The sequence below is a fragment of the Micropterus salmoides genome, unplaced genomic scaffold, assembly GCF_014851395.1.
Source record: "Micropterus salmoides isolate LMB-PRFRI ecotype aquatic unplaced genomic scaffold, ASM1485139v1 Ms_hic_scaffold_15, whole genome shotgun sequence".
NCBI lineage: Eukaryota > Metazoa > Chordata > Actinopteri > Centrarchiformes > Centrarchidae > Micropterus > Micropterus salmoides.
The window spans coordinates 4,172,151-4,195,325 of NW_024040596.1; the positions used below are offsets into that span (position 1 = coordinate 4,172,151).

The 23,175-nt window shown below is 39.5% G+C and overlaps 1 protein-coding gene across 2 annotated transcripts in view; it reads left to right on the forward strand.

Annotated features, from left to right (window-relative positions):
• Window positions 1-23,175, forward strand: part of calcrla (calcitonin receptor-like a) — a 35,265-nt gene that overhangs the window by 7,135 nt on the left and 4,955 nt on the right. Inside the window, exons 1-12 of one of the 2 annotated variants that reach the window (XM_038720076.1) lie at window positions 3,864-3,964; window positions 13,343-13,454; window positions 14,756-14,909; window positions 15,148-15,258; window positions 16,477-16,589; window positions 17,216-17,307; window positions 17,413-17,539; window positions 17,811-17,964; window positions 18,172-18,232; window positions 19,154-19,220; window positions 20,038-20,256; window positions 20,922-20,963. In XM_038720076.1, coding sequence (XP_038576004.1) covers window positions 13,377-13,454; window positions 14,756-14,909; window positions 15,148-15,258; window positions 16,477-16,589; window positions 17,216-17,307; window positions 17,413-17,539; window positions 17,811-17,964; window positions 18,172-18,232; window positions 19,154-19,220; window positions 20,038-20,256; window positions 20,922-20,963 — 1,218 coding nt within the window. In that variant the 5' untranslated portion in view covers window positions 3,864-3,964; window positions 13,343-13,376. Of the gene's footprint in view, window positions 1-3,863; window positions 3,965-13,342; window positions 13,455-14,755; window positions 14,910-15,147; window positions 15,259-16,476; window positions 16,590-17,215; window positions 17,308-17,412; window positions 17,540-17,810; window positions 17,965-18,171; window positions 18,233-19,153; window positions 19,221-20,037; window positions 20,257-20,921; window positions 20,964-23,175 lie in introns of those variants that run through there. The other variant, XM_038720075.1, reaches the window with a different exon arrangement.

A 23,175-nucleotide genomic window follows, 5' to 3' on the forward strand; every position in this document is an offset into this window, starting at 1 on the left:
AGGTAGCCCGCGACAAAAAGGAGGTGAGACACAACAGGTTTGCAAGCCAATGGTATGATTTATTATAAAAGTAAAAGAAGAATCAAATGATCACCAATAATATGTGGTGTGGTAAAGTATGACCAGTTGTGTCAGCAGTGAATGGATGAGTAAGAGGTGTATGTGTGTGTTGTCAGTAGTGATTTGTCCGTATCGAGGCTTCGAAGCGTGTGTCGAGTAATGATTTTATCTACAGCTCATTTTAAATGACTAAAAAAGTTTTGAAATGTTTGGAAGGGTTACGCACGTACTAACTTATGTCAGAATTACTATGAAATAACTTCAAAAATTGTTACGAAACAGAGGAAAAGAAAGTGTTGACATTTTGTGGCGTTGGTAAGAATTAAACTCTTACAACATATTACCCTAATAATAATTTTCTAAAGCAGGTAAAATCATCTCCAAAAAAGAAACCGCCTGAAGCCCAGCACCGTGGAAGGGTTATTTTTAAAAAACAAGATGAATAAAATGTTGTCTCTATTATCTAAAATCACAAACCAAGTTATCATAACCCTCTCCCTTGTTTCCACTTTCGTTCTGACTCATCATTGTATCATAAAGACAGACGTCATGTATTCACAAACATCATTCATTAATTTATTCAGTTCAAAGCTTCACACACCAAAGCCGTGTTCCCGCTATAATCACTCTGCCTGTTTTACATTTATTGTCCACTTGATGGCACAGTAGAGCAAATGAAGCAAATGAAGATTCGGCCCATGAGTAAAGCAATTGGATGGAAAGCTTCAATGCTTCATGAAGCTTCATCTCGCCATCACTAGTTGTCAGGATTAACCAAAGAAGAAACACGAGACAAACCCGGTAGGATGTCAGCCTAGGAGGAGAGAGACAAAAGACTGATCAGTCCTGGCTAAATAAGCTCTGAAGGTAGAGCTGAACAGGTGATTGCCCAGCCCAATCAGCCTCCTGCAGGAGAAGGAAGCAGGAAGGGGGAGGGGTCCTAACAGTACTTACTTAAATACAGAAGTATCATCAGCAAAATGTATCAAAAGTATGTGCTTTGCAGAAAATGGGCCCTTAATACTGATGTATTTAAAATAAATCTGTGGGGTCATGAGATGATAATGTGGTAGGAGGAGTACCTGGGTTTTCACTGATTCGTCAGACTTTTCTCTAGTTTTTTTTTTTTTTTTTAATAATGCAGCGTTTTTCCTCTTTGGGCCTAAGTTATTGTAACAAAACCACCTGAGAAGTTGAAAGGGGAAATGTCTTTCTGGTGGAACTGCTAACAACTCTCAAATGTACTTGCTAACATTATACCACTTGAGCTAGGCTAGCTGTTTCCAGTCTTTTGCTTAAGCTAGGCTAACTGGCTGTTGGCTCCAGCTACATTTTTATTTTAGAGCGAGAGATGTGTTAATCCTCTCATTTAAGTCTTGGCTAGAAAGTGAATAATCAGACTGTTCATTTAAGATAATTTCTTGCTTGATTGGAAGGTGATTGAAAATGAAAGATGACAAAGAAGGAATGAGTCCATAATTTAGCTTTACAGGGGCTCCTTTTGATTAGCATTAGGAATCGTGATGCGACACTACTCGCAGCAGGTGTTAATTAAATTCTGTGCTCAGTTTTGAAGGCATAGTTTTGTGATATCAAGCAGTCATCTTGATACAATAACAGTGCATGTTTGTCCATCAGTGAGCTGTGACTGGTGCCTATGGTCCCTCTTTGATAGTGTTGCTGTGCATGGCAGGTTTTCAGACTGGTCCCCACAGTGTGAAATAGCGCTGGATGTTTTTATGACTCATGTACCTACTGTAGAGTTCAGGCACTAACATTTTGGCATCACTCTGACTGTGTTAGCTGCTTCATGTGATGTTTTCAAAACTTGCATTAAACTGTCAGACCTTTTTTTGAGCTGACACATACTTGACTCTCAGCACAGTATGACTCACCTGTGTTACAGTCATTTTTATGGATGCTTCAAAGTGCAGTTTCATTTTATTTTTACTCAGGTTGTACACACTGTATGTGGTAAAAAGGATGAGAAACCACATCTTGTAGGACATACATGACCATCACAAGTCCTCTCTGATGGGTTTTCAGCTGTTTAGAAATTATTTACAAATTCAAACCACTTTTTTCTGTTGATATAATTGCTTCCAAATATGGCAGAAAGTCTTCATGGACTAAGATTTCACTGTAAAATGTTGCCAATATACTTTACAATGTACAAGGTAGATTTATTTGTCACATTACAACAGGTTGTAAAGTGAAATTAAGTTTGTAACTCCCTTCTGCAACGTAGCAGACGATATACAGTAATAGACTATATTCAATGGAGCAGTGCTGAGAATGAATTTGAGTTTAAAAGTCTGATAGCTTGGAGAAAAAGCTGCTCTGCAGTCTGGAGGTGCGGCAGCATAAACTCCTGTATCTCTTCCCAGAAGCCACAGGGTGACAAGCAGTGGCTGGGCTGGGGTGGGTACTGTTCTTTAGTATCCTTAAACTTGTTATTTGTCATGTGACAGGTGTTGCTGGGCATGATAACCCACAGATAATTATGAACAAACTCTGCAGTTTCTGCAGCAGATAAACCCACTGTATGCTACCTGCACAGCACCAAACAGACACATTTAGCAATTAGCTGGTGAATGTAGTGGAGATTTTAGCAGCTAAAGAGATTGAAACCTTTCTGAGGCAAAAACATGACACCAAATGAATGCCAATGTTGCACTGGTCTGCTGGATGTGGAAATTGGTAGTTGTTTGCTAACATGTGAACCCCAACATTCCCTTAAGGTGATAATATGTCAACTGCACTTACCGTAGATTATTAACTAAAGTATGATTATGGTTAGAGAAAGACTGGGCAGTGGAAAAAAAATAAAAAGCTCACATTAATGATTGGTTCATAAAGGGACAAAAAAATCTGACATCTGACACAATACACGTCCATCCACCAATTCACACTCCACACTTTTATCTGCCTTGCTTTAAAAAGGGCACACTATATTCTGCACTAGCACTGAACACTGGCATTGGAAGAAGATTGTGTGTGACAGAATCATTCAATATTCAGCATTCCTTGGGAAACTGGGCTGCATCCTCTGTCCTTTAACCATAACGCCTCAAGGGTGAATGGTTGTATATCTAATATCTGACATCATCAAAAAAACATTTAGTGCCAGTATGAGCCTTTCTCTTTGCCCCCTTAGCTACACTAGTATAAGGTTGCAGTATTTTCCCAATTTCAGCACCATAGTTTTAAGTAGAACCATGTGGTGGCCCTGAGAACGCTGGCATGCTGGCAACAAGGGGCGTCAATGCAATGACATGAACACTTCGGCATCTGGCTTGGTGTCTGCACTTGTTGTGACCACTGCACCACAAGCTCCCTCTTGCCATGTTAATGCAAAGAGTGTTACGTGCATCAGTTGGAGCGGGGGGACTGAAAGTTGAGGAGGTCTTTTCATGCAACAAATGACTCCTCCCTCACATCTGTGTGGGATTGTTATTGTTTTCCCTGACATCTGGTGGTGCCCTTGACAACTTGGAGGGTTGCATGAGGTCTGCTCTCATGTCCTAAAATTGAGACTTTATTTTTTCAGTCACATGGGAAAGATGAGAGGGACCGTGTAGCTCTTTAACACTTCTCCTCCTGTTTCTTAAATTCACATGCCCAGCGTGTCTTGCAGACAGCAATAGGTTTTTCTTTGAAATATCTGTTTCCCTCTTCAATCCACTCTGTCCAATTCTCAGCTCTCTTTGGACCTCATTCATCAACTGTTATAAATGAAATAATTGCTTCTGAAAACTTAACACAATTTTCTTTTGGGCATTTTTGCCTTTATTTTGCCGGACAGGACAGTGGATAGCAGTACAGGGGGAAAGATAGGGGGCGACGCACAGCAAAGGGCCGCAGGCTGGACTCAGCCTTGTACGTGGGATGGGTGCTCAACCAGGTGAGCTAACCACGCTGCACTTATGCAGTTTACATGACGATTCTAGCATTCACCAATGTTCTTATTTTGGATTTGTTCTTTGGTAAGAACAGAATCTACACACACTCAAGCACACACTTAAGCACAATTGAGAACTGACAAGTTTATGCAAAATAAGGAGTTATTCCGTTTTCTTCCGTTCTAATTTAAAATAAAATATTTCTCTCATTTATAATGTTTTAAGTACTTACTTTTACTATTTTACACAGAATTACAAATTAATCATCATTTGTTAATACAGGCTTTATACATAAATTATTTATTTTCTTTTAAGTCTAGTCCTCTTTGCTCCCAGGGGAGAATAAGCACACCTTACAGTAAATCTCAAGAAATTAATGAGTCACTGGAATAGTTTTCAGTTTCTGTGTCTGGGAGATGGGGGTCAGGGTTGAAGCTATCTGTGTAAGTGCTTGGGCCATTCTCATGAGTAATTTCATTCCATGCATCTGTTTTGTCTGCTGCTTTATATCCACTGCTGACGCATCTATATGATGGCTTAGTTGTTGCTTACCTCTTGCAGCAGTACCTCCACTTCTGAACTACTGAAGTTTTTCTTCCTTCCTTCCAACTTCGTTGCGGCCTTTCCTCATTTGTGTTTCTGTGTGTGCATGCAGCCGTGTCATCTCATGTCCTTTTTATGGGGATTAACGGGCCGTTTTACCTTTGCTAATAAATAACAAAAGGCACGCTCTTTTAATTCACAAAGACAATCGGATTCATCATTCTAAGAACACAGCTGTGAACAATTATGCAGTTTAAGAACACATCATGAATCAGACGTAAACTTTTCTTAAGAACAAATTTAAGAAAAAACTGAAGCTGGCTGGAAACCCATTCCTTTCTCCTTGTCCACTTCAAGACGTGCATGTCAGAATCACTCACTTTTGTTCTTGTCAAATAAAAGAGATGGAGAGAGAGACTTTTATCAGAGAATAGGTAGGTATAAATGCAAGGAAATACAGGAAAAAAATCATTAGAAGCCAAGCGTTACAAGGCACTATAAAGTTAACATTCTGCAGGCGCTGACATAATCCAAGCGAGGCTATGAATAGTTTTCTGTTATCTGCATTGTTGTGACTTTTAACGCAAACATATGCATGCGCAGTCAATTCAGCTGGATGCAGGGTATTGTCTTGCTTATTAGGTAACATAGCTGTGAAAGACACAGACCTGAGACACATGTTGCACGTGCTGCATGTAAAGCGAAACTGGGCTTGTGAGCGTCATGATACAGAGTATGGTGAGAAAGACTGGTTCAGTGTCAGTCTGGTCACATTTGATCCTATGTAAGGTACAAGACACAGATCTCAACAGATGATTAATTGAAATATGGTGACATATAAAATAAATAAAATAAAATCAAACAATATATGCTACAGTTATTTATTTACATATATATACACTAAGATTTTAATTTGCAGTTGGGCTGAATGTAAACAGCAGTAACAAGATAATATAATAATATATCTATTTATAGAGAGCTTTCAAATCAAAGTTCTTTACAGAAAAAAAGTGCTTTCAAGTACAAAAAGTACAATAAAAATGAAATACTCATGAATCATAACTTATACAGAGATATCAGAAATAAGGAGCAGTGAATAAGTAGGTCTTGAGCTTTGATTTAAAAATCACAATCGAACACGCCAGACTAATATCTGCTGGAAGACTGTTCCGTAATGTTGGAGCGCGAAACGAAAAAGGCTCGCTCACCCTCGAGAGCGCAGCAATCAGGTAGGGACGTAAGGATTCACAAAATCACAAAGATATATTGGTGCACAGCCATTCACTATTTTGTCCATTAGCAGCAGAACCTTAAAATCTCTAACCTGAACAGGAAGCCAATGCAGCGAGACCAGCACAGGAGTTACATGCGTGTATTTAAGTGATCCCGTCAGAATACGAGTTGCTGCATTCTAGACCATCTGCAGACCTTGCAAACTTTTCTTATCTTACTTTGACTGTGTTTGAGCACCGAGCATCATTGATGTAAAACACAGAGTTTGCCTCCTCTCATCTTGCCGGAGTCTTGCGCTCTGTTGACTCACGTAACACGTACCGTCCGCCAAGTGCTTGATCCAGGTGTCTGTAAAGATGTGGGCACAACAGTCTCTGATTTCTGTTGTTTGGCCAACCTGAGTCCTTTTTTGTCCAGATCAGACCTTTAGTAACAGTCTTAAGCCCAAACTGGGCCAACATGGCTCCTATCTCGGCTCTCTTTCCTCTCCTGTGGGCTATCACCGTACCCGTTGTGCCTGATCCAGTTGTTCGGGCTGGGTGGAAGGTCCGCTGCTCTTGAATCGAGAACCCCGGGCCTTCTTTTCCAATGACATGTTTCAGTTATAAAGCCGGGAAAAAACAGATGAAAAACAACGAAGTTTGAAGGACCAGCTGCTGCTTTTACATGCGCTGCCAGGTGCCATTGCATGCTTATCACAGCCTGTGGTTTTCAGAGTTTACAAGACTTCTGTTTCCAACATTAGGCTGACATTGAAACACTGTGAAGTCCACATGATGGGATGCAGAACACATATGCAGAGGATGTTGAAATAGCTCAGTGGGAGTATATTACAATGCTGCCAAATGGGTGGTGTACATTCTTAAATCAGCAACATTTTATCCAGTTGATCATACATTTTCTTACATACAAATAATTTTTGTCACATCTTTTAGCAGTTTAGCAGTTTCATGTTCCAAACAAATGCATGTTGTGGTCATGCTTGGCCTTGGTTAGAAGGTATCCTCCATCAGCAACCCATGTTCCAGCTGAACTCGCCAAGATATTATTCCCCTTCCACTCATTCACCAGCTTCAGACCTCAGATACTGGACAGTTTCCCGGCTACTGAACAGCTCAGTGTGAGGGCTGTCACCATTTTTTACTGCCCAACCGATAATGGATTTTTAAGTCTGGTGTTGATATTGATATTTACCGCCTCCTTCTCCCCAGGACTAAGCTCTGCACCATGGGTGATCTGGCTCTCTGTTCTGCTTCTCCTCCAATCATCTGAGGGCACCTCAGACTACTGAGACTTTTAAAAAAGGGCTTAAAACATTCATTTTTTGCAGTTTTAATTTACCTTGCAAGTCGTTCCACTATGTTCACTTTTTTTTATCTGTCATCTGGTATTTTATGTTTATATTATGGTATATTAATGTTTTCACCTTGCTTTTATGATTTTACCTTGTAGTACTTAAGGATAAAATCTATTATTATTATTTTGGAGTTTAAAAAGTTATAGTAATTTTTGTAACATAAACACGTAACCTAAGCAGTCTTGCTACGGAACTCATAGTTTTTGTTTCTTAATTTCATTGTGACTGGGATACATATGTAAAAGGCCATTTTACATTAGAAAATCAATCTCTGGGGACCAACTATGTAATGGTGACACTGTTTCAAAATGACCTGAAACCTAGTTTACACTTAATAAGCAAGATGAGACCCTGCATTCAGCTGAATTGTTTCTGCATACATGTTTGCGTTTAAAGTCACAACAATGCAGATAACACCAAACTATTCAAAACCTTGCTTTGATTTTGTCAGTGCCTGCGAAATGTTAATTTTAAAATGCCTTGTAACACTTGGCTTCTAATGTTTTTTTACTGTATTTTCTTACATTTATAGTTACCAATATATCTTTTTGCTATTATCTACTTATTACTGGTCTAGCTCTACTGGTTTTGATTGACAAATGGAAAGAAACTGATTTTCTGTGATTCCTTGTTGAAATACAAAATTCTGTTTTTAAGTGCAATAGGCTGTGTCCTCCTGTCGACAGCAATAACATTAATGACAGAAGACTAGCAAACCTTGCCAAACATCAAGAGTGTGAGGAGGCATTATTGATTTTACGCCATAAATGTTTCATCCTAAAAGCCATCTCTACAAGTCATTCCATATTAAATCCCTTTGACAATGACCCATGTGTACAACTGATTTTTAAAAATTATATTCTGATATCTTAATAAAGAAATCAAGATATAATTTCTACTGGAGGTGCAGTCTGCATGATATATAATTATGCAATGATATATTTAAATACTTATTTAAAACTAACTGTGGAATATGAACCAAAGGTTCGCTGATTCTCACTGCAGGTCATTTGATCTCACATCCTGAAGGCATAAGTCCACTATTTCCCGTACTGGGTATTTTCTTGTCTCTTGTTTATACAGCAAGCCCAACACACTTACCCCAGTGACCAGTTTATGTTTGGCTTTCAAACACTGATAACAGAATCAAGCAAACATTGCAGTTTCTTTTTGTCTTCTCACCAGATGCTGCTTGAAGCATCAGAAAGCATATAATATAACTTGGGATTCCCTGGCTTTTGGTGAAAGAGATAATTTTGCTTAGTATTTGCAATGTTTTAATTGCAAATAAAAAATCTAGCAGTTTCTTGTAAAACTGCTAGATGATAGACCATGCTAATTAAAATGTTCCACCTTAAAAGACAAACTGCTGTATAATCTATTTCTCATAAAAACTGCTTCAAGAATCAGGGTCACTTTGCAATATGCACTAAATGTACAGCAATATGTGTTGGTGGGAAGTAGAATGGCAACATGAACAACCAGAGACACAGTGCAAATACTCTGTAGTTACGTCTATTTCCTGCTATAGAATGGGGTATAATGATGTTATAGGCCCTCACCAGCCTAATGGACATCCGAATACCACTGAGCGGAACTTGAAGTATGGGGCGCCGAACATCCTGTAAGGATGTTTACAGCACAGCACAACATCTCTGCAGGGACATTGGGAGTTGAGAAGGACAGGCTGAGCTCTGGCAATGGGCGAGAAGACAACAGCTGTTATGCACAGGCTGTTTTCCCAGGTATCTTTCTGCTTGCCGGCGGATATAATAGGTGATGTCAGCTCTTGTGCAAAGTGTACATGACTAACCACTTCTGCGAAACACTCTGAGGTACTACAGATAATAGTGGACCACCCACAGTTAGCACTGGTTTATGGTTGGATGAAGCAGACCCAAACAGCCAGATAATCAAGTCTTGTGCCTATCTTAGCTTTAAGCTCAAATTAGCAAAGAATATTCATGTAGTAGCTGGGCTACAGCAGCAGAAATCCACACCGAGCGCCACTCCTGTCAGCTAAGAACAGGAAACTGAGGCTACAATTCACAGACACACCAAAAACAGAAGATTGGAAAAACATTGCCTGGTCGGATGAGTCTCGATTTTAGCTGCAACATCCAGATGGTAGGTTCAGGATTTGGCGTAAACAACATGAAAGCATAGATCCATCCTGCCTTGAATCAGCGGTTCAGGCTGGTGGAGGTGGTGTAACAGTGTGGGGGATGTTTTCTTGGCACACTTTGAGCCTCTTAGTACCAACTGAGCATCATTTAAACACAACAGCCTACCTGAGTATTGTTGCTGACCATGTCCATCCCTTTATGACCACAGTGTACCATTTTCTGATGGCTACTTCCAGCAGGATAATGGACCATGCCACAAAGCTCAAATCATCTTAAAGGCAGTTCTGAAGGCAAAAGGTGTACCAAAAGGTGTACCTAATAAAGTGGCCAGTGAGTGTAAATGGTTATTATAAATTAGCTGCATACTGTATAAGAGTAGGAGACGTGTTTGGTTTGGGGCACTGAATTGAAACTATATTCTCTATGTAATAATGTGTCTATTTTAAACTTAGTCTCTCAGAGAACTGAAAAAAGAATAATATGTCTTTGTCTGGAACAAAGGTATTTCAGACGAGCCACAATTATTTGATGGTATTCACTAAACAAAGTTTTATCATTGAAAGCCGGTCTGGAGTTGGTCATGATATAACATGTGGTTTTTTTCTTTCATAAGCAAGGTATTTATGACAGAAGTGAACAAAATGTCATGCTGGAAATTCCCATCGTAACAAATGGATTCCATTTAGATGGGAGGGGTCAGCAGTTTTTTTTTCCTCGCTAGCACCTATAAATGTTAAATGACCACTTAAAAAAAGAAGCAATAGCCGAAGAAAATGGGATGAGAAACAAATCACAGCTAGCTAAGCAGCAGAAGCTATCTGGAAATAATTCTGATTCTTTATGATTATAACGTCTGTTCTGTGCTGCCATCTGACAAGATATATCCTCTGTATCGGTCTGCTAATGTATGAAAAACAGCTGTTGCCAAGAAACAGCTGGGGGACTTGGCAAAGCACAGCGCTGTGTGTGTCAGTTGGTGTGTGCGGGTGCATTTTTGTGTGTTTGCATGAATGTGTGAGCAGCTGATCTTTTCCTGGCTGTTTCTAATTTGCACATCACCATAATGTTTTACAATCCCACTTTCAGTAAGCCCAACCCCCCCCCCCCCTCACCTCCTCTCCGCTCCCCAGAGTAATGCAATTTTAACTCTGAGCAGACTTCAGGAGGCACTGTGCCAGTCCCCCTGGCGATAGAGCTACAGGGAGACTTTGACTGGGTCAAACCTCTCAGTGATGTGCTGACTGACGGCCCCCTGCTTTGCCTCCTTTTCCTCTCTCAGTGTGTTGTAAGACTGTACTGGGTTTTCGTCTGTGAAAATGGTTTGTTTTGGCCACCAAACAATGGATATTCAAACTGTTAACAAAGTTGAAGCTGTATAAAACTGCATTATTTGCGTAGTCTGTAGAATTGCAAGTATATTTAGTTGTATGTACAAACTATTTATATAAACGTTAGATGAACATTTACATTTTGGTTTTCATTTTGAATGTAAAAAAGCGCCTACCTAGATGATGTAAATACCTGTTTGAAAATCTAATAAGGCTTATTACAAATATTTTGTGGACAGGTTTCCAGGTTTACACACAATCGAGAATAGGGACATGTCAGGGGGATGGAAAAGTAAAAGCAACTTGCTGGAAACCAGTTAAATTACTTTTTAAAAGGTAAATTCATATGTGGCAGTTGTCCTCATACTTCTAGAGGGCACAATAGACTCATGTTGGCTCTGACTGGCTGGAATCCTGGGGAGAAATGGCAGCTAATAGCAGTTGTAACATTAACACAGAATACATGATGTTAGCTTTTGCAGTTTGTGAGAAATGACTTGTGTCTGTGTCAATGACCGTCAACAGGCTGAAGGGGTTAAAAGCACAGAACCCGAGTTATGTTACTGTGTTGTTTGTCTAAATACATTAAGAGCAAAGAAGCCTCCTAATTCCGGATATTACTAAGTTAGCATAAATAAAATGGATGTACCGTAAAACCAGATACTGGACATGCGCCAGATGTCATTGGTTGTTGCTATCATTCTGCACTTCTATCAGTTGTCACAAAGTCCCACACCGAAACTATAAACGCACGTCAAACAAATGCTCACACAATTTATTAAATAGTCATAAACACGCAGCGTCAGTTTGGCTTGGCTTATCTTAAAACAGGCATTTCGTCCTCACCAGATTCTGTGCAAAACGACTTTATTGACACGCAGAGCTCTAAGCTGATGGGGGAGGTTTCTTTCTTGGGAGATTGAACATTTTCCACCCAAAACTTGCATACATTTGATTCATTCAGTTTATGGCACAAAAACAAGTTCACACAAACTGATAAAAATGATGTTCTTGTAAACGAAAATGACCGGTATCCACCAGTAGCAGGAAAAAAATGACCAGGTGGTTTTTTGGTTGCAATGTACTGCTGTATGGCAGTGTTTGTTTAGCTGTTCCATTCCACCAAAGTGAATAAGACTTGAGATATTGCATACACAAGGGATGACCTAGTTCCTTTGGGGTATGAAAGACATTATTAAATTTTGCTTCTGAATGAGGTGTAATCCACTCCTGAATACCATGTACCTACCTGCATGTCATCCTGGGTTCAGGTTCTCTCAGGTCTCTCCCATCCCTCCGGTCTCTTTTGGTTACATAGTTTCACACTGAAAGCATTGCTGCCACAAGAACCTAGCCTTGTGATTTGTATCAGGTATTCTAGCAATGCTAACAACCGGTTCTGGTTACCTTATGTGCCAGTATGGAACTCTTGGTATTTATGGCAACAATAACAAATAAAAAAGCAGGAAATACATTTTAAGAGAATTTAAGGGGCACCCAGACAGAAAGCCTCCACTATGGGCTACAAACACAAACCCAAAGGAAAACATGCTTGACTATAAGTGGCACACAGAGTCTCCAGAGTCTGAACAAAAAGCACTGTAGCAGTTGCAGAGCTGAGCTCTTTGATAGTTGTACACTAGGTGTAACAAGCAGGCTTAAACTGTCTAAAGCTACCAGAGTATTAGTACACCCACCATTTTGCAAAGCAGATTTGTACAACCTGGGGGATATGTTTCCATTTGAATTTTGTCTCATCTGCTATGCAGCAGCAGTGACATGAAATCCCACTGGCCTGCGGCTTTGCTGCAAACGACTTTCTGGGATTCTGCTTTGATGAGAAACCAGCATCTTTAAAAAATGAAATGTGTAAACGTGTAAGACGCTCACTAACCTTTTTGAAACTGTTGTCACACTGGATGATTTGTGACAGAGTGCGAAGGAGATATGGCTCCAAAAACACACAGCAGCACTGAGAGGGGGGGGGGTGGGATTTTAAATCTCAGCTGTGCTTACATGACTTTTGTCAGGGAACTGGAACTTTCTTAGATTGATGGGGTTTTGTTGGACTGATTTTGACTGGTTCTTTTGTCAGCTGGGAATTGTTCTCTGATCACCAAGCCAAAATAGTAGCATCACGCCTATGTAGCCTGTAAAGGGGTAGACACGCCTATGTTACAATAGCTGATTCTGGATCACAACAGGTCAGATCAAGTTAAATCTTTATTGTCGCTGCGCTGGAGCAGCTGCTGATGGTACTTGGGAGATAACATCTCACATTTTGTTGTATTTGAGGATTCTGACTGTTGACTTGTTGATCCAGTCACCATGTTTGACTTTTGTGACTAGAATCTGGACAGTTTTTCAGGACAAGTAAAAACAACTGCCCAAAAGCAGCTAGCACATGGAACAAGGGCCCGACATTTCCATTTAGCATGCGTAGCTCAGGTGAAGGTTACCTCACTCACCGACCAGTCACTAACCAACAGGGACTTGGTTACACGTGTCTCTATCTGCCATTTCATCCAAATTTGTCGTCAAGTAGCAAAATGTTTTTTTTTCCTCATGTATTTCTATCGTGGTACTGTCACATATAATAAGCCGTAAGGTGTGGGCTGTATTAGTCGAGGTTTCAATAATATTGCGGCCTGTTCCCTGGTTAATTGGCTGCGATGGCAAAAACTGTAGCAACATTTCAGTAGATTAAAGTCTCTGAGTGAAACCGTGGGAGAGATAAGGAGTGCTGTGAAGTGGCTCTAATGACGGGGCCTAATTGTTTATTATCCATTCCAGATCTGCGGCTGGTAAGTCATCAAACAGCTTTGACATGGCCAAAAGGAAGATGGATAGCATCGGGCAGAGCGGGATGATGGCACTCATCATACTGCTGTGTAATCTAACAAAGGTAGGACAGCCGGCATGCAGTCAAACAAACAAAACACACACAAAGTATACTTCATTGAATATGTGTGAAGAAATCAACTTTGTCCATATTTGGTAGAAGAAATTTTATTATATAATTTATGTCAAGTGTGTGTTAGGATTTTCATTTCCAAGAATACTTTTACATGAACTGACATTGTTACTGTAAAACACAGCTGGTAAGTTTCTTTTGATCAAAGGCTGACATATTTATATTGTCTAATTTAGTTTGAGATGCAGCCTGTAGCAGTTTTTGCTTTCATCAGTGAAACTAGATGAGATAAGAGGCTCAAAGTGGGCCAACTAGATTTCTAATGCACGGAGAGAAAAGCCTCTGTAGTAAAAGAGCATGATGTTTGCACATCTTTTCAAATTTCAGAAATACTGTAGTTTATTGTGTATTATGAACCAGCGGTATCGATGACCCGGGATAACGACCCCACTGAGGTTAATAGCTGAGTTTCCCTGCCAGTCAGTCAGGACTGAAGAAGTCCTTTGGATGAGGGACGAAACGTCTTCCAGTATCTTCAACCAAGTCCAGTTGCCCTTGATTTTAACCTTCGTTGGATAACTATGACCTGGATGACTGAGAATCTTCATAGACACTGTTGTTTATTATTATGCTGTGATTTAATTTGACCTATTAGCACTTACTTTTGCCGGTTTCTGATTTTGAAGGATTATAAAAACAGCTTCAGGTTGGTATCTGCTGTGGATTAAATAAGCTAGACATATCTGTTTGGCAGTATATCAGAGATGTCATATTTTCCATGGAGCACAAATGGATTTAATGGAAGCTTGTGTATGTTAGGCTCCCTTTCCTGGCGTCCTGAGGAGGATATAATGACGGCCTTGCTTTAATACATCCCCACAGTGTCAGAATACACAGCAGGTCCAGACCCTTGCTTGCACGCACAGGCTTTTCCTGAAATGAAGCTCAGTTTTTGCTCCAAAAATCTACATTTTGGTCCTTTTTAACTTGTAAATAAATGTTAAAGGAGTCGGATCTGGAATACTCTAATAATATAATCTTCCATCAAAGCTTAATAATTGGTAAGAGTCATGCAGAAGTAAAAAAAAAAAAAAGAGTCATGCAGAATAACATAGAATAGTCTTCAAAATAACATATTATCTGCTGAATATTTAAGTTATTGTCATATGCACAACAGTAAAACAGTCATTGGTAATTGATTGACTGTACTGTGGTGTTCATGCCCAGTGTAACTTCTGTGAGACAGGACATCTTTGGACAGATTTATTCACCTCTTCTCTCCTTCCTTGCAGCTTTTTGTGAAGGCAAGCCTGGAGGTCAATGAAACCCAGCAGCATCATCCAACCAACGTCTACCACGACATGGGCGTCACCAGGAACAAGATAGTTACTGCACAGTTTGAGTGCTATCAAAAGATAATGAAGGACAGTACCCACAGCAGAGAAGGTAGCTTGTTATGTTTCATGTTTCTGAACTCTAACAATGTCTAGACTAAATGGCGGCAAGAAGTAGCTGGAATACAGTGCTCGTAAAATCCTACGTTTGATTGCATTTGATTGTTGTAATAGCTCTGTGCTAAATAATAAGTACAAATATTGTGTAGTTTCATTGATTGATTATTTTTAACGATTTGGAAAATCTCACTGACACAACATAGCTCCTAACACCTTTCCTGTGATGTCAGAGCCCATGTGTAATCGCACTTGGGATGGCTGGCTGTGTTGGGACGACACCAAGGCAGGTGTTTCCTCAGAGCAGCACTGCCCGGACTACTTCCAGGATTTTGACCCTTCAGGTAAGATCTGTGGCAAAGTGCATTGTTACCCACCACATTCATATCATTCTCCACCAATATGAGAATCAATTTAAACTGTTCATTTTGTCATCCTAGTTTCAGCATATTACACAGAAATCAGTAAAAGCTGCAGGGGCTTTAGTTCTATAATAGCTAGATTGATTTATTTACTTTAAAGTGGTAAAAGATTTAGTACTGCACAAAAGTTGGGAGGCTTTTCAGAGACAGATAAATGAGATGATGGTCAAGATTGGAGCAGCGGACACAGAGAAATGCTGACTTTAAGGGTCAAGCTCCAAAAGTGCTGGATCCTCCCCTTCCCATGATGCAACTTGATAGCTATATTTTTTCATTGAAGTGTCTTAAACTGACTATGCAAGCTTGTTTGGGCTTCTATTAATTGTGTTTCCATGTGTAAAGTGGTGGATATGCCTGAATTATGTGTTTATAACAGTAAAGTCATTTTCATTGCTGGAAGATTCAGAGCCAAAACTTAATAATAATAATAATACATTTTACAAAATTCATAAATACAGTGGAGATCCTAAAAGTATCAGCTGAAATGTAATATTATTGGAGTTTGAAGGCTAATCTAAAGAGGTGGGTTTTGATGATTGATCTGAAAGTGCCCAGGTCAGTACACTCACAGATGTGTCTGGGTAGCGAGTTCCAGAGGGAGGGGGCTACGATGGTCACCCCAGGTACGACGCTTGGTCCTCAGTGTTGGGGAGAGGAGGTTTGTGTCGGAGTTGCGGAGGTATTATGTGGCGTCAAAGCAGGTCTGTGAGGTAGAAAAGGGCCTGGTTATGGAGGGCTTTGTGGGTGAGGAGGATGGGGAACAGGGAGCCAGTGTAGATGCTGCAGTACGGGGGTTAAACAGTATATCACATCCTTCAACAGGATATGCAGATATGTAATTAGATTCAGTCCCGCTAATCACAGCCCTCACTAGTTTCATGTCTAATGATGTGTTTGTTTGTTTCACGGAGGTTCAGAACCTGATTTCAAAGTTATGGGGCTGCGGGGGATAACTACTGAATCTCTCTTTAAACAGCCTGGTTGTGTGTCAAATGGGGAATTTCTTGTTGACTTTTGGTTTTACATTTTACTTACTGCTTTGCTGCAAATAATAAATATCCTCTGAGATTCTGTCTACTCTACAGGATAAGACTATATATATACTATATAAAAAAATGTACGTATCATTCTCACCTGCAGAAATGGTTACAAAGATTTGCACTGACAGCGGCCATTGGTTCCTGCATCCAGAGAGCAACCGGACTTGGACGAACTACACCCGCTGCAATGAACACACCAATGAAGGCAGAGTGGTGGGTCACTTCATGAAATAGCATTCAATGCATACACAATGTAAAGAACTGAGTCACGGTTAGCACTGACCTTTTAATAAATGTAATGGGGCTAAACAAGTTCAGTTTGTCCTGCAGGTGGCGGGTCATTAAAGCAATGAAACTAAATCAGAATGGTTTATCCTGTGCAGATGCCTCTGGGTGCCTCCAGTTGGATGGTGATCTACTTATTGTGACATGTACAGTGTGTAGGTGGACGTTTTGGCTTAAAGGCGGTGGCAGCAGAAAGGTCAAACATTACAATTTATCATCTGGAGATTAAAGTTAAAGAGCAAATGGAAATCTGGCCGTTGCAGCGTATACTGTACTAACACTGATAAAGTGTTGGTCAGTGGGAAAGCACTTCATGAAAGGTTGAGATGTCACCAGAATCTTAACATTTCATCATGATCCGTGGGACGATGAATATCCAGAACAAAAGCTGGTCTGAGTTACACATTTTCAATTCAAAGTAACTTAACTGTGAAATAGCATGATTTACTGTCCTTTACAGTAAAGGGTAACGTTCTCTTCGTGATCGTCTCACAACATGAGCAGTCGTTAGGAGACCCAGATAATCTCATTTGTGTCTCTTTTTTTCCTTCCAGACTGCAATGAATCTTTTCTACTTAGCTCTAATAGGACATGGACTGTCACTGACCTCCCTCTTCATCTCACTCGGAATATTCTTCCATTTCAAGTGAGGCAGCAAACCTCCTTTTACCATGCTTTACACACAGATATTTCTGGGGTTTTGCATGAATGAATAGCATGTGATGTAAATGTCACTTTTCTCTTCTTGCAGGAGTTTAAGTTGCCAAAGGATCACGCTTCACAAAAACCTCTTCTTCTCTTTCGTTCTGAACTCTGTGATCACCATCATTTGGTTGACAGCAGTGGCAAACAACCAGGAGCTGGTGCAGAGGAATCCAGTGAGTGTTTTTTTTTGTTATTATTATAGTAATTATTTTTACATTCATATCATTCTCCACCAGTGTGAGAATAAATTTAAACTGTTCATTTTGTCATCCTAGTTTCAGCATTTACACAGAAATCAGTGAAAGCTGCTTTGGTTCTATAATAGCTAGATTGATTGATTTATTTCACACAACTGTGAAATCACTGCATAAGGAAGCAACAGAAGCACAGTAGAACATGTAACAGCCACCATTCACATTCATTACGTGTGTTTTTCTTCCTCAGACGAGCTGTAAAGTGTCCCAGTTCATTCATCTGTACCTGTTTGGCTGCAATTACTTCTGGATGCTGTGTGAGGGAATTTACCTGCACACTCTCATCGTGGTGGCTGTGTTTGCCGAGAAGCAGCACCTGATGTGGTACTATCTTTTAGGCTGGGGTAAGTCAGTACAATGTCGTGTGTCAATGGTAGTCACTCTTTGTGCTGTGAAAAAAGTCAATCATTTGTTTTCAGGTAATTTTGCAGTATAGGAAGTTGTAAGTACACGATTAGTATAAAATGTATCAAAACAGGATTGTACTTTAAAGAGTCTTAATAGCTTAAACTGAAACTGTAATTCACTATTTTTATGTATTTATTTTGCAGGCTTTCCTCTCATTCCGGCCACCATACATGCTGTTGCTCGCAGTTACTACTACAACGACAAGTAAGCATTCAAGTGCATGATCCAGAACAGTTAATATTTGGCTACAGCTCAGAAAAATATAAGTACATTTACATTTACTCATTTGGCAGACGCTTTTATCCAAAGCGACTTACATTTGAGGAACAACATACAAGCATCAACAGAGCATCAACTACAGATCTATAACTGACAATACATACTAGTAAGAGATCATAGTACATCTCACATCAATGGGGTAAATACCTAGGGAAAGAAGTAAGAGTTAACAAAAAAGTGCAGTCAATACAAAAAATGTGCAATCAATACAAGATAATTGTAGGGGATAGAAGAAGAGCACAGGAAGTGCATGTTAGAGGTTAGGAGTTAGAGGTTTTATAAGAGGAAGTGTTCTCAGAAGAGATGAGTTTTCAAGAGCTTCTTGAAGTTAGAGAGAGGTGAGAATAGCCAGGACTGGGATTGCTTTGTGTGAAGGGATGGCAGAGCCAGGCGGCGTTCGTTGGAGGAGCGTAGCGGCCGAGAAGGAACCAAAGTTTGTATTATGGAGTTTAGGTAGATGGTGCAGACCCAGTAGTCACTCTGTATGAAAGCATTAGTGACTTGAATTTGATTCTGGAAAATATAGAAAAATATATTGAATGACAAATGGCAAACAACCCAGGTGAATTGTATACATAACAATACAATGATGTTAGATCACAGTATATTCAGAAAACACAGCACAGAATATCTAAAATGATTTTTCTTCTGGTTATCTGCATTTTGCAAAGTTGAACAAAGCATTCGACCTCGCTGACAGGATCTTTTATCGGTCCCCATACTGAACTGTTCATGCTAGTTCATTTCTAAGAAGACCCATTGATCTGCATCATGGCCAAGTTATCATATGAGCCATTAATACTGTTGTGTAAACGTTTCCCTCTTGTCCTTTCTGCTCTGCTGTAGCTGTTGGATTAGCTCCAAAACATCGCTCCTCTACATCATCCATGGTCCCATCTGTGCTGCTCTGTTGGTAAGAAGCTTCTGTCTTTTTCCTGGCCCCAGTCGGTTACAGCAAAGTAAATCACACTAATGTCTATTTACTAGTAAGTAAACTAACTGATTTGTTCCACGTTTCTCTCGGTTGACTGCTTTTATTGCGCAATGAGCAAAAACAAAGTCTGCTTTTGCTTCCTTCTGAGTGGACACTGTGGGGGGCCTGAAAACAGGACACAGTCTCACAGCGTGCGTAATTGCGTTTATCTTGTGAAATCAATGCATCTGGCCCTCAAAGGATCTGCCCACTGGTGCCCAAGCCAATGTTGCATTCTGGGAATTTACCTTATCAGCACAGCCAAGGGATGCTTAAAAGAAAAATGATCCCTTGAGACTCTCGCAGGACAAAATGTTCAGAGCTCAAATAACCTTTACAATGATTAGTTCAGGTTTGCCTGTGCATAAAAAGAATTGTGGTTGTTTGCTCATAATTGATTTTTTGTTTAAACCTAACTAAGCGTAGGAATGAAATGATGATGAAATCATTTGTTATTACAGGCCAAACATTTAGTATGTGCCTAAAACAGTTATAGTGTTTATACAGACTGCCATAGATTTGTTTTCCAACCAGTAAATATAAAATATAATCATGTTCATTGTACCTTTGGCTTGTCCTGGTCCTGTCTTCTCAGGGTTTTATTTCTGCTTAAAGGTTCTATTCATTGGCACATATTTTTATAGGTATTTAGGGGATGGATTTACAACTCATCCCAAGGAAGTCTTTAACCAGCAGACAATAGCCAAAATGTAATGCTGATTTATTGATGGCCTCCCTTCTGCTGCTCCCCCTCCAGGTCAATTTGTTCTTTCTACTAAACATTGTGCGAGTGCTCATCACCAAACTGAAGGTGACCCATCAAGCGGAGTCTAGTCTCTACATGAAAGCTGTGAGAGCCACCCTCATCCTGGTGCCTCTTCTGGGAATTCAGTATGTCCTGCTTCCCTACAAGCCAGAGGGGCGGGTCTCCTCTGAAATCTACGACTACATCATGCACATACTGATGCATTACCAGGTGAGGTGATAGCCAGAGGTCAGCTTGAAGGTTTGACTTGTGGCTGAGTGATTGTTAAATCTTAAAAATCTAAAATAAAAATTGCATAAACAGCTGTACATTGTGCCATACTGTCTAAATGCATACCCAGAGTATATTTTTAGAATGAAATTGTGTGCACTGCAGCTTCCTGTGCACCATTTGTGAAGCTCTGTTGTCCTTGTAACATGTATATGATTTATTATGAAACTTGATTATAGGTCAGTGGCTCTTTCCTTCAATGCTAGACACATTTACCAAAATGAACTGTTGCCTGGACATAAACCTCATTAGTTTCTTAGCTTTCAGTAAAAGCCAAGCATTCCCCTGATCTTCTGATGGGACTTTGTTTATGTTGAGGCGCAGGGAAGAATGACAGGAAGGAAGGCATGTATTATCTGAGCTGAAAGGGGGCTGAAATCACTTGGATGTTTGTGAGGTGTTATCTGATCATCCTGTGCTGTCCCGGCGTGGGCTGTGCAGGGAGAAAGTCTTGAGCAACGGGCCGAATTTGATCTCTGAATTTGATCTCTGAAGTTTCTCTGATCTTAAAATACCACCTACAAACAACTGATTGTTGCATTAGACCAGTTACTTAGGTGTACCATCGTGTGTGTTTTTCATGCGTTTCATTTTTTGAATTTCAGGGTCTGCTGGTGGCCACCATCTTCTGCTTTTTCAACGGAGAAGTAAGATGGGGTTATGTCCTTTCACTGTGTTTTTTTTTTAAGACCTGCATGCACACATACTCGCACTCATCCACACTTCCCCTTTGTGATCAGAGATAGATTAGGCAACTTCCTCCGCATGACCCTCTGAGCAGGATGGCGAGTTGTCTTGAATGGCTTAGTTCGCTCAGGCTTTGCTGAGAAATAAAAATAATTTACTGACAAGCAGCCATGGACTTTACATAGATTTCTTTCAATTATGCAGGTGATTGATCTGTATACAGATTGTTCTGAAGTGATTGTCTGTGGAAGATGTGTTAACACATAGTTGAGCTTTACTGCTATCTCATATAATTAGATTTAAAGTTTGTATAAAAGCACTTATAATGATCCTGAGCTCATTATATGCTCAAAGAAACAGTGTTTTGGATTGCATATTGTATGACTTTAAAAAAAAAAAAGGAATGTAGGCACATGAAATGTATGTATACAGATCTTTGATCATAACATGCTTGTCACAGAGCGCTTCAGAGAGAATTTGCAGAGAATTTGCAGAAAAACAGAAACATTTTGAAGATATACGTATGATCAAAATCACAAAACAACAAGAGTCCAAAAGCTTCAAATGTAAACCTATCTCTATTTATACAAAAAAAACAGAATTGTAAAAAATACGATTTGTAGTTTCAGAGGGAGAAATATTTGCATCCATACATCTAGCATTTATTTCTGTGCCGCTATAGTGCAGGTTGACATATATGGTGGTTAGGGTGGCTAGCTTAATGTGACAACATTCTGGGATGCTGCACCTGGCTGTTCACCAGGTCATAATCCCTCCTTAAACCACAAATGAATTCTACATTTAAACAAAAGAGATAAAGCTTATTAACTAGTCGGCTCGGTAGGCTTTTTATTTTTCACTTTGGACAGAGCCAGGCTAGCTCTTCATCCCTGCCTCCAGCCTTTATGCTAGGCTAACCATGTCTCAGCTCCAACTCCTTAAGCACGGACACCAGCTTGAAATGGCGTTCAGTGGCACCTGAGGTTCAATCATTTAAAGATACCTTAGTGTACGCAGACGTGAAACTGATGTTCGCGTCAAGATAGATGATCTTCTCATCTAACTCTTAGAAAGAAAGTGTATTTCCCAAAATATTGACCTTTTACTTAAATGCATACAGTGTAGTTCTGTATCAAATTTAAATATTTTATAAGCAAACTAAAGAGATACCTTTTTAACCAGGCTTTTAGTTTAATTTTATTATATATTGATAGCTTTTAGTTGTTTGTTTTACTTATCAGTTTATTAATTTATTTATGTATCTATTTATACATCTATGCACTTCAATTTTAGTCTGTTTTACTAATAAGTTGTTTGATTCTTTTATTGTTCGTTTATTTTTATTACTTTTATTATCTTATCTTTATTATTTTCTTTTCCTTTATCATTTTATTGTTATTATTTACCTTTATTTTAAGATCAAGATCAACTTTATAGTCCCTTAAGGGAAATCTGTCTCGGGCATCATTGCTGCATAAGGCTACATAGCACATATGGACTTGCACCAAACATTTACATTACGTTGCACAAGTATCCGAGACACTAGACCTGTCAATAATTGATTACAAGGAAGTAGAACCTGAATGATATGAAACCTCTGTTTTTTTTCAGTTGCACTTGAGCTCATAAAGCTGTAAACGATATAACAAACACTAAAATTACAACCACAGCATTTCTAAAATAAAAATTAATTAATTAATAAAAAAACTCATTTAAGATCCGTTTGTTAGGAAACATTAATGCAAGTGATCATCAGTATTAAACTATGCTTAAAAATAAATAAAGTGCCAGAAGTGCTTCAAGCCACCTTGTTCAGAGCAGATTGTGTATTTAGGAGTGCTATGGAAGTAGGGATGAAGAGGACAGCTTATGGCGGTTACTTTTACATCTGCTAGCTCTATCACGTTTCCCTGAAGTCATACTCAGAGTGCAAAATATGTAAAGGGTCCTTCAGAATTGTGCTGGGAGACCATTTTTTCAAAGATGGACTGAAGGGAAGTGTAGTCTTTCTTTCCCATAACCTTCATCGCAGCTTTTATTAGTCTTAAAATTTTTGTTTTGCACTGGATGGTAAGGGATCTGTTCAGACTTTACATTTTACTTTTTTTTTAATACCTTGCTCTGCCTCTAGTGTTCCCTCATTGCAAATTTGAGTTTTATGCTCCTAGTGGC